The 12,194-nt window shown below is 39.6% G+C and overlaps 2 protein-coding genes across 2 annotated transcripts; both read right to left on the reverse strand.

Annotated features, from left to right (window-relative positions):
* Window positions 1-874: 874 nt before the first annotated feature.
* LOC116193775 lies at window positions 875-2,652 on the reverse strand. The gene is made up of 3 exons (XM_031522525.1): window positions 1,300-2,652; window positions 985-1,194; window positions 875-880 (listed from the first exon to the last, which is right to left on the reverse strand). Exons 1-3 carry the CDS (start codon window positions 2,650-2,652, stop codon window positions 875-877), a joined length of 1,569 nt encoding a protein of 522 aa, XP_031378385.1.
* A 4,279-nt stretch (window positions 2,653-6,931) lies between these two features.
* On the reverse strand, window positions 6,932-8,356 carry LOC116193777. The gene has a single exon (XM_031522526.1). It carries the CDS (start codon window positions 8,354-8,356, stop codon window positions 6,932-6,934), a length of 1,425 nt encoding a protein of 474 aa, XP_031378386.1.
* Between the last annotated feature and the right edge of the window lie 3,838 nt (window positions 8,357-12,194).

Raw genomic sequence — 12,194 nt, forward strand, 5'->3', positions numbered from 1 at the left:
CCGGTCCAGAATCACTCCCCCTTACTTGCAAATCTCTGCCCCTATCTGTACTTGTTTGGTCAAGTTTAGAAAATTCTATGGGTCCTCTATTTTCTTCTTTTCCTCGGCCTCGACTCATTGCCTGGGATGTTTCCAGAGCCTGTTGGGCTAGATTGATCTCATCTCTATTTCTGTCCCCAGCTCCGCCCAGAAATAACGGGCTCCCTTTTCCTTGTTGCCTCGATTCCTCATTTTCCGTGGCAAAAGGAAAAACTGTCTCGGAAAATTGAACATCCCTAGATACCAATATTTCCCTATTTTTCAGATCGTAAAGTCTCCATCCCTTCTTCCCATGAGGATATCCAATAAAGACACATTTGCGAGACCTAGGCCCAAACTTATCCTTGGTGCATAACATAGTGACCCAAAAATCCGTAAATTCGAGTAATTAGGTGGTTTACCAAAAAGTACCTCGCGTGGACTTTTGTTGTCGAGTAATGGCGTCGGAGTGATATTAATCAAATGGACTGTTGTCGAGACACACTCTCCCCAAAACCGTGTCGGTAATGAGGCTTGGAACATGAGTGCCCTTGCAACGTTGAGAATGTGTCGATGCTTCCTTTCTACTCGACCATTCTGCTGAGGTGTATTTGTACAAGAAGTCTGATGTAGAATCCCATGCGCAGAGAAAAAGTTTTGTATTTCCCTTGACAAGAATTCCATTCCATTATCACTTCTAATAACCTTAATCGTGCGATTAAACTGATTCTTAATCAAATTGTAGAAGTCAATAATAAAACGTTGAGCTTCAGATTTTTCTCGCAGAAGATATGCCCACACACCACGACTAAAATCATCAACAATAGTCAAGAAATAATTGGCTCAACAACTAGCCTTAACCCTGTATGGTCCCCATAAATCACAATGAATTAACTGAAACGGATACTCAGCTTTATTCATGCTCAATTGAAAATGTGAGCGTGTCTGTTTCGCTCTAAGGCATACATCACACTCCTTATTACTCCTTTCGCCAAAATCTAAATTAATACCATGCAATTTTATCAGACGAGATGGGTGACCAAGCCTCCGGTGCCAGAGATCCCTAGATTCCTCGAGGATTGCCTGGCATGTCTGCGGTGTGGTAGCCACTTGCCTCAGGTAATAGACCCCCCCTTGAAGCTCACCCACTCCAATCGTTCTCCTCGAGGTGCGGTCCTGTATAATGCATAGATCACCATAAAATGTCACGTAACAATCCATTTCCTTTGATAATTGTGCAATGGAAATCAAATTGCAATTAAAAGTCGGCACATAAAGTACGTCCGTAATTTCCATCACACTCGCAATTTTCACATTTCCTGTTTGGGTGGCTTGTACCATGCCCCCATTAGGAATGTATACCGGTGCTCCACCTTTGATTGCAATCGTTCTCGAAAAATTTTCGAGGCATCCTATCATGTGTCTCGATGCTCCTGTGTCCAAAATCCATTCATTTTGCAATTTTATAAAATTGAACTCATTACCGACTAGCCGGTTCGGGTCTATGGTGTCATGCGAAAGCAAGGACAACAATCGGTTAAATTGGTCATCAGGGAGGGCCTCCAACTTCTCAGCCCGTGATCCACTCCCCTGTCCGGTCTGGGCTGAATGCGCGCGATCTGGGCCGTGCTGGGCTTGCATTTTTCCCTTCGGCCCACTACTCGGCCTGACTTGTTTCTGTCTGGGCCCCTTTCCTGGATTTGCTTTGGACTTGTAATGCCAGGATGGGTACCCATTAAGGGCCCAACAAGTATTTTTGGTGGGGCCCAATTTTCCACCGTGCTCGCACAAGGGCCTTTCGCCCGCTTCTCCCTGCAACCTACCAATTCTTCCTTGCCCGTGCTCTGCTTCCGCTTTGACGAAGAAGACGGCAGATTCCGGGGTCGATTCTCGAGCTCTCATCATCGATCGTTGCCGTTCCTCATTCGCCACCATTTTGTAGACTTTATTCAAATTTGGCATCGGTTCAATGCTCAGAATCGTTGATCGAATCGTGTTGAATTCGGAGGTGAGCCCCATCAAAAACTGGCAGCACTTCTCCGTCTCCCTCTGCACTGCCATCGCGGCTCTTGCCCCGCAGCTACAACCCGGGTGCTCCAGGTAAATCTCTAATTCGTTGCACAGCAGCTTCAATTTGCTGTAGTATTCCCGAATGCTCAATCCTTCTTGCCGTAAGAGACAATTATCGGTTTTAATTTGGAAAACCCTAGATTGATTTCCCTTCGAATACCTCTCTTTCAGGTCATTCCACAAACTTCCGGCGTCCATGGCGTACGTGATCGTCGCCTGAAGGCTCACATCCATGGTGTTGAACATCCATGCCAGGATTGTTGAATTGCATCTCTCCCAGCAGTCTCGGAGGGGATCGTTCACTTCCGGCGCCTCCAGACTCCCATCGATGAAGGGCAATTTGTTTCTTGCCCGTGGGGCGATCAACATCGCTCGTGACCATGTCAGGTAATTATCCCCATTGAGCACGCAACTGATTATTTGGGCGCCTGTGCTGTCTGATGAATTGAGTCGATAAACCAGCGGGATTTCCATGCTCTTACTCGAGTCATCCCCTGCCTTTTTGTTTGTAGATGAGTTTCTGTCCAGCCTTGGACTTCTCTCACCCTCACTCACATCCGACATTCTGTTGGTCAGAACTTTCAATTGATCCAGGAACTTTGTTGCTCTGATACCATGTGAAGTTTGGAGCAATTCCAACTTATCTTTTATTCATGTCAATCAGAATTATAAATAGGCTGTAAGCCTTTTACATGAAAGGAAAACGAATAATGAGAAATAGAAAAGTATCTATGGTTGCTATGTATGTTACAACATGCCTATTATACATTGAAGTTATCCTTAATACTAAATTCGCCCCAAACGTGGTAAAAGGGGTGGAATGTTCGTGGGTCCGAGCCAAATGGCCCTGGGGATAATCTTCGTGAGATTCAATGTCTCTCTCTCTTCCTCATCTCACCAATAATAAGTGCCCGGACGACCAAAGTCTTTAGCAGCCGTTGCCTCTCTCTTGGCTCTTCCTCGCCTCACCATTATGTGCATCTCTTTCTATCTCTATCTCCCTCAGTCCGTTGATGTTGCTTTACTCTTCATTCGTTGACGGATTAGTAGCTGATAAACTATCGACGTCATTCGATTAGAATTTCGATCAATGCATTACCTCAGTCTTATGCCATTAGGAGTGAGATCAATTATTTAAGATTTTATTATGTTCAATGGACATCAAAATTGCTAGAAGCTTTTCACAAGAAGGTTTTGTGCTCTGCTCTGTGAGTTAGTTTACTTTATACGGGGAAGTCTTCGTCTCGTTTCGGGTTTCTATTTGAACACACCCGAACCGTGCAGGGTAGGCATCGGCCTCTTATGCATATGTAAGTTAGTAACATTAGCTTCCGCTACGAGTTCACTTAACTATCGTTGTGTTCTTCCTTCTTTCTACAATTCAAGAACCAGGTCAAGAAAGAGGGTGATATACAATCCTCATTGGCATGTAGAAGCATGTGCCTCGTCACTTCCTAATCTCCGATTAGAACGAGAGCCAGAAAAAGAATGGATTGTGTGGATGAGACCGATCTGAGGATTGCAAGGATCGAGCAATCCATAGATCAAATGGTCGTGCTGCTGCAAGCACACCACTTCAAAATGTACTAATCCTTCCACTTGAAGATTGTTGCACGGCATGGTTTTTAGGTCTCCACCCCGACTTGAAATTTTGTTAGTCCATGTTACTTGGGATCCAATTGGATAGGAGTCGCCACTAAATCATTTGTTGGCCAGTGAGCCACTTAGATCACATAGGGGGCAAGATACTAACAACTAAAGGATTTAAAGTTGACTCGGTCTTCAAATCAAAGAACTAAGTCCAGGGACTTTGTTACGGAATTAGAAGTCCGCAACCTAATCACCCGCCCTTTGCGTATCCTGCTAGGCTCCTAATGGTTTCTAACACTTTCATTCTCAAAGTCCAATTGTTTATCCTAGCGGGTCGTAGTCTCGAATATGTATATACATGTACAAATATGTAATTACAAATTACAGACTCCGCATGACAAATACGTGCTTAAATACCTATTATACATGCTGACATCTATAACTGGGCCATACATTTGGGCCGAAAGATAAACATTGAGCCATACATTCAGGTCAAGATTCCAATGGGCCCTATATTCAGGCCAAGACATCCATGTGCTATGCATTGAGACCAATTCATTACATCGGGTCGAGCGGGCTTGGGAAGTGGGCTTATAGCCCAAAAAGGGAAGTGTCGGTCTAGAACCCCATCCAGGAAAAATCAACCAATTTTGCGTAAGTCTACTCATTTTATGTCTTTTTTTCTTTATTTCCCTTGAATGTTATTTCAAATTTATTCTTTCATTCATATTTACATGGTTAAAATCCCCGAAATATTTTAAAAGGAATCCTGATTCCCAATGTTCGAGGACCTTCAATTTTAGTCTAGGACTCGATTCATGGGTTGAGAATTTTAATTCCCATAATTTTAAGTTCAAGTTTACATGGATTAAATGTTTTATTCTTGATTAATCAATCTTACACACAAAGGTTGGAATTTTTATTCAATTAATCCATGACTCGTCCAAATAGGGGACATTAATTGATTAATTAACTCCCGGGCTCTAATGATCCAACCTCAAGGTCATGAAGACCTTCCTAAGACACCTAAGACTCCTAATGGGTATCTATTAACCCTTAAACCCATGTAAGTGTCCTAATTTACATGATTATTACACAACTGGATTTCAATTTTACAAATTGACCGAGATTTGACTCGAATATACACATACATACACCGGCCCTTCACACAAAAATCAATAAATATTCAATTGACCCTAAGAACGTCAAATTGACACAGTTTTGGACTCAATTCCTAAGGGCCGTGACCTAATTAGTCCCTAATTGGACTAATTTTGCTTAATTAAGCCTAATTGGACTCTATCAAGCAAAATTGACTCTAATTAAACCTAATACCCACTTGGCCAATTCAGCCTCGTCATGATTCGAGCCATAAATCATCACAATAAGCATGGAAATGAAGAAATTGAACCTAATTTGCTTAATTATACATAATTAAGTCCCAAATACCGTAATTAGACCTCAATCATGCGAAATCAAGCTAAATTAAGTCCTAAATCAACCAGATCATGACCCTAATCAACTCAGAAAAAGTGTACAGAATTCACAAAGGGTTGATTTCATGCTAATTTGAGGATAAAACGTGGTAATTACAACAAATCTAGCCTAATCATGCACCATCAAGTTTAATTAAGCTAAACATCACCAAATTGGCTCATCTAAGCCTAATCATCCAACATTTACAAAAAATTACAGTATGTTAAACAACCAATTTCATGCTTAATGAGACACGATAAGTAGATTTCATGCAAATATCTACATATCTATGAATTAATTAACACTAATTACACCTAATTATGCTAAAATCGGCTCAATTAACATGAATTTCAATTCGGCCATGGGCCATCTCAACTTGTTATTAGGGCAGTTATACTTACCTCCCCTCCATTCACATATCAAGGAAGGAGGATCCCAAACCACAACGATCATTTCCGTCACCACATGTTTCACATAAGCGGCAAAGAGAGGAGGAAGGCAGGATCTCGACTCCCTATGGGCAATCTCATCTTGTTAATTGGAAAATTGGATTGGGCCCTTAGCTAGCCAGCTAGTTGAAGAGCTGGAAATCTATGTTGAGCTGAGGACTGATGACAGAAGATGACTGCAATTGATTGACTTATTCACTCTCTATAAGAACTCCCGACTCTCAACATTGTTTTATATACTAAAGAGGTACCCGCGCAACGTGTTGGGATTACACTGAAATGCAGAGAAGATTTCACCTTTTATCGAGTGGTAATGTTACTCAGAGAACTTAAGACCATTGTAGTTCCTACTTATTCATACATCGACGCGTTGACATGTAATAGACTCTTCAAAAAATGGATCAATAGAAAAATTACCAGCAAAAATATATATTTAAATATTTACATTAATTAGAAAGAAATAAAATCATACCAAATTGTAATCACTAGAAGCCATATACTATCCCTCGACCTTCAAAAATTAGTAGAGTACCCAAATATAAGTAAGGTAACTTCTCAGTCAAATTCCAGCCATGATTTCAGCCAAAACAACTCACATGCCACCCACACGTCATTCAAAAAAAAAAAAAGAAGCCAAAACTGATAGGCTCACGAACCAGAACTTGATAAGAAAGAAGGGTGGATGGTAGAATCAACAAAACTCACTCGATAAGATGACTCGCCACGAGTAAGAAAAGTCGGGTTGATTCGCCACGCTCAAGGATGAACGATAAGAATCGAGGTTTTCGCCACTAAACAAAGGACTTGTTTAGATAAGAAATAGAGGAAACGCTCTAGGCAATTTCATTCAAATATTCATCAAAGTCTGTGTTCTTCTCTTACAATAAGGTGCATATTTATATAGAGAGAATACACCTCCATTGACTCTAGAATAGGAAACTGACACCTAATAATATAGGAAACTGATATCTGATATCCTCTAGATTACTTTCCTAAAATAGAGTAATGCAATAATCTGAAATAGGAAACTTAAGATTGCTGACTCAATCTAATATAGGAAATAATATCTAAATTAAGGGAAACTATATCATAGCTATAGGAAACTTAATATCTAATTAAGCCAAATTCTTATTCTTGAGTCTTCTAGAATACGCTTTTGGACTCGAAAATTCGAATACATGTTGGGCTGCAATCTGAAGCACATTATTCCCTCTCGGTTGGAAAAAGACGCGTCCTCGAGTCTTCGTCAATCTTCTGCTTGTCTTCATGTGTGCGTTTCGGTTCTTTTTAGCTTGGCACTTAATGACCAACTTTTCTGTACGAACCCTCTATTGTAATTCCTCATAGATCAGATTCTTTGTTCTTCCTCGCCAATCAACTCTCTGGCTGGATTGCCCCTTCCTCAGTGGAGTCATGTGCGCTTTAGGTAGCTCAAGTTTCACTTGATGAAAAACCATCGATAGATCTTCCTGAAGTTCCTCTTGGGCTGAGCTTAAAATGGGTTCCTCCAGGACTTGCTTTGGAGAGTTTGAAATCAAAACCTTCGGAATGTTCTCCAAGCACTCCCGCTGTTCTTCCAACTTTGATTCCGAACTCACAACTGGCTGAACCTTGAGCTTCTCACCCTCATCAGCATATTCCACTTTCTCCTTACTCGTAGCTCCACAAACATCTACAACGGCCTCTTCAACTTCACTTTCGACAGGGTGAGGGTTCTGGATGGTCACCTCTCGCCAATTGGGGAATTCAGAGGTAAAGTGTCTGAATTCATGAAATTCAAGGCACTTAATGTCGTGGCACCAAACTGGGGGTTGTGGATCGACCTCCTGCTCCTTCACCTTGGCTAACTCAGATTGAGACTTGCGCGAGCCCTCAACTTCCTTTCGTGGCTCGTTCCACCTTGAGGCTGACCCTTGGGGTGTAGATCCAACAATCACCGGCTTAAGGTTGAACACTCTTGGCGTAGTTAGTTGGCCATGTTTCCGCTGCCTTTGTACCTTAATGACCAGCTTTATGACATCCTCTAGGGACACAAAAGGCTGTCGTTCGATCATATCCGCAATCCCCTTATTCAGACCTCCTAAGAAACGCGCAATGGTAGTCTCTTGAGATTCACGCAGCTCACATCCCACGGTCAGCAGCATGAATTCCTTAACATAATCTTCTACGGACATACCACACTGCCTAATACTTTGCAATTGAAGATAAAGCCGTTGCTTATAGTACTCTGGCACAAATCTTCTATGCATAAGTCTCTTCATCTCCCACCAACTACGAATCTCATTCTCGCCATCTCTCCTTCGTCGTGCTTTTATGTTTTCCCACCAAAGATTCGCATAATCGGTGAACTCGAGGGCAGCAAACTGACACTTCTGGGTTTCGGAGTACTCATAGTATTCGAACACCTTATCGACGCGCTGGACCCACTTGAGGTACTCTTCAGGGGAACTCGTGCCTTTGAATTGCGGAATCTTCAACTTGAGGTTGTTACCGATGCCCCTTTGCTCCCGTCGTGGAACCGACTGCTCTTCTTCATCAGGTAGTTCATCCTCCCAGTCAGCTTCATGTTCCACTTGACTGGGAACTCGATGTGCACGTGGTACAGCAGCACGTGCCAAGGCCATTTGCTCAACAACTTGGGTCAGTTTATCAAGACGTGCAGAAAGTTCGTCTTGCCCCTGCTGGAACCCAAGGAACTGGGCTTGGTCGAGTGTGAGTCCCCTCGGAACCTCATGGACATTTTCCTCATCCATTGCGTTCTTCAGAATGATTCCTCACTAAACACTTGTATGTACACTCCCTCATGTGTTTCAATCGGCCAACAAGAACAGAACCTTCGCTCTGGTACCAAATGATAGGCTCACGAACCATAACTTGATAAGAAAGAAGGGTGGATGGTAGAACCAACAAAACTCACTCGATAAGATGACTCGCCACGAGTAAGAAAAGTCGGGTTGATTCGCCACGCTCAAGGATGAACGATAAGAATCGAGGTTTTCGCCACTAAACAAAGGACTTGTTTAGATAAGAAATAGAGGAAACGCTCTAGGCAATTTCATTCAAATATTCATCAAAGTCTGTGTTCTTCTCTTACAATAAGGTGCATATTTATATAGAGAGAATACACCTCCATTGACTCTAGAATAGGAAACTGACACCTAATAATATAGGAAACTGATATCTGATATCCTCTAGATTACTTTCCTAAAATAGAGTAATGCAATAATCTGAAATAGGAAACTTAAGATTGCTGACTCAATATAATATAGGAAATAATATCTAAATTAACGGAAACTATATCATAGCTATAGGAAACTTAATATCTAATTAAGCCAAATTCTTATTCTTGAGTCTTCTAGAATACGCTTTTGGACTCGAAAATTCGAATACATGTTGGGCTGCAATCTAAAGCACATCAAAAACTGTCATTTTAATAATGGATGAAATTAACTTGCAATTTAAAAACAATTAGAGCACCAAAATTCCTCCTGACCCAATGATTCCACCCTGACTAGACTACCCATCTTCCTGACCACACAACCTAACCGTTGCAGCCTTCTCGCGGCGACCAGAAGACACCACCGCTGCAACCTTCGTGCCGGCCATCAGCTATTGTAGCCTTTTTGCTGGCCACTAGAAGACCCCAAACCAGTAGGTTATCACCGGCCACTACTGCGAGTCCCTGCCACAGTTTACCATTTTATACATACACACATATTATAGTAATTTAGTAAATATACATTCTATATATACATATTTTAATATAAGAGAAAAAAAGGGTGTAGAATAATCATGCCCTCACCTGTCAACCGAGAAGTTGTAGGTTAGATTCTCGTATTGAGACTATTCCCACCCATCTGTTAGTTATTGATATTTCTATTTTATTGTATTAGATCCATTTTTCATTTGAATCTTAAAAAAAAAATACAAAAACTATTGCAGTTGACCTTTTTATAAATAGTGCTTCTAGCATGGGACATTAAATAATGTCTTATAGTTGGACACTAATTATATTAATTAGATATTCCAACATGAAATCTTAGCCATTCATAATTTACGTATTTTGCCCCTCAAATTGTAGTCTTTCAACTATTCATTTAGCGGTTTCTACCCACAATAATTCGTAGTCATCCCTCACTCGTCTGACACATGGCCCAATCAAATCGTCACAAGTGTCCACATGCGAGATAAAATGTAGTCGGATAATGGGCAACACCCGACCCTAATTAATCAGACTAATACCGAATGAATAGTCTGGTTTTTTGCAAATTCGATTTGGTCTTATTTATTCAACCGGTTTGTTCGATTTTTCATTGGTTCATTCTATTTTTTTTAAACCAGTTTCTTTGATTTTTCATTGGTTCATTCTATTTTTTTTAAAACCAGTTTCTTTGATTTTTCATTGGTTCATTCTTTCGTTTTCAATTCCGATCACCACATTCGATCATCATCTGGCAATTGATAAGGAGGTTTCGGCCTTTTCGATCATCAAATTGTTTCCACAAACAACCGTTTTTCGCATTTTTTTGTACCTAGTTGAAAATTTTGTTCACCGAAATTGAAACTTCAACTCTCTCATCAATTTCGCACTTTCAATATGAAAAGATTCCCCTGCCGGATGTCCCGCCGTTGCAACCGGAAATTAGTTTCGATTATGATGGCCAATTCTTATCGACATGTTTTGCTTCACTTCGTCAAACCGCACCATGGCTCAAAACTTCCTGTAGTATTCTCGGAGAGTTCGTCAGAGGCCGGCCATGTTGATCTTTCTCATTTTTTTCCCCTACCTCTAATCAATTTTTCTTTTTGGCGACGATAATTTCCTTATGTTATTTCCTGATATTGAGGATATTTTGCAATTTTTTCCGGTAAGTTGATATTTTTCAAGGATATTTCGTTCATCAATTTAGTTAATTTTTCATTCTAAAATTGTTTTGTATTATTATTTCAAGCTAATTTTCTGCTAGAGCTGATTTGTACGATAAATAGTTTTAGGAATATAATTGTTTTTAGGAGAGAAAACAAAAGCATCAGTGAAGAAGACCCTGATAAAAAACTAATAAGTTCATATATTTATATATTAGCCTAAGCTAATTCTATAATTTGCTTAAGCAAATCTAACTAAAGGGATAACAATGAGTAATTATTAAAGACTTCGAGGAATAATGATTTTGGTCGATTGAATGACTTGCCGAGGCGCCGACCTTCATATTCTCTTTTTATTATAGTCTCAGTTGTTGATGAATGCAGCAATGATGACGACCATTTGATAGAAATAAATATTTGGAATATAGCTAATTTTTAGTTTGTTTATTTATATTGGCACAAGCTAATTATAATGTCCGTCATAGCTCATTTGTGCTATAAATAGTCTTAGGGATATAAATTTCTTTAGGAGGAAAAATAAAAGCATCAGTAACGATGGCTCTAATGAAAAACTAAGAAGTTCGTATATTTATATATTGGCCTAGACCAATTCTATAATCCGTTCAAGCATATCTAACTAAAGTAATAACAACGAGTAATTGTTAAAGACTTCGAGCAATACTAATTTTGGTTGATTGAATGACTTGCCAAGGGCGGCTTTCATATTCTATTAATGTTTATAGTCTCAATTGTTGATGAATGTTGTAATGATGACGACCATATGATATAAACAAATATTTGAAAAAAAACTAACTTTTATTTTGTTTCTTTATATTGGCTCAAACTAATATTCATGTCTGTCAAAGCTCATTTGTGTTATAAATAGTCTTAGAAATATAAATTTTTTTTAGGAGGAAAAAAAAAGTATCAGTGAAGAGGATTGATGATAAACCAATAAGTTCGTATATTTATATATTGGTGTTGGCCAATTCTGCAATCCATTTAAGCAAATATAACTAATAGGATAACATCGAGTTATTGTATGGTTAGAGATAAATGGTTGTTAGAGGAATTGTGTTTTTTCAGATTCTTTAACCTATTTTCCTAAATATAATTTATTTTTTTAATTCCATAATTTTAGGAATAGTGATCCCCATAAAAACTAACATTCCATATTTTTAGGAAATTAAATTAGGGAAGTTATTTTTTTCCCGGATTTTTTTTTTCGGACAATTGAAAAGAAAAGACAACCGTTCATTCACCATAAGCTGCCATCGTCAACGACATTCATCATCTTTAAAATATGTTGAGCCTTATTGCAAAAATTTCATTTCTTTTCCACAATCTCGTTGCCGTTTCATAAATTTGCGTTTCACTATGTTGTGTTCGTCCAACTCCGCTCTTCATCCAACTGCGCAACAAGACAACCACCAATGGTCGTCTTTAGCACGTAGGAGCATGGTCGGACATATATCATTCATGAAACTTGATCATAAGTTGACTAAATTCATTTGTTTGATTCACTTGATTATATATTGTTTCAATTGGTTGTAATTCTTCAAATGAAAACCTAAGTCCATCTGTTTATTCTTCGGTGATGATGGATGCCATGGCCGACGATGCTGTTTCAGAAGAATAACTAAATATTTAAACCGAGTCTACGAATCAGATAGATAAATCCGAGCCGATTTAATTATGAACGACTTTGTGTTAAACCAATTTTCT

The sequence above is a fragment of the Punica granatum genome, chromosome 2 (genome assembly GCF_007655135.1).
Source record: "Punica granatum isolate Tunisia-2019 chromosome 2, ASM765513v2, whole genome shotgun sequence".
Classification (NCBI taxonomy): Eukaryota; Viridiplantae; Streptophyta; class Magnoliopsida; order Myrtales; family Lythraceae; genus Punica; species Punica granatum.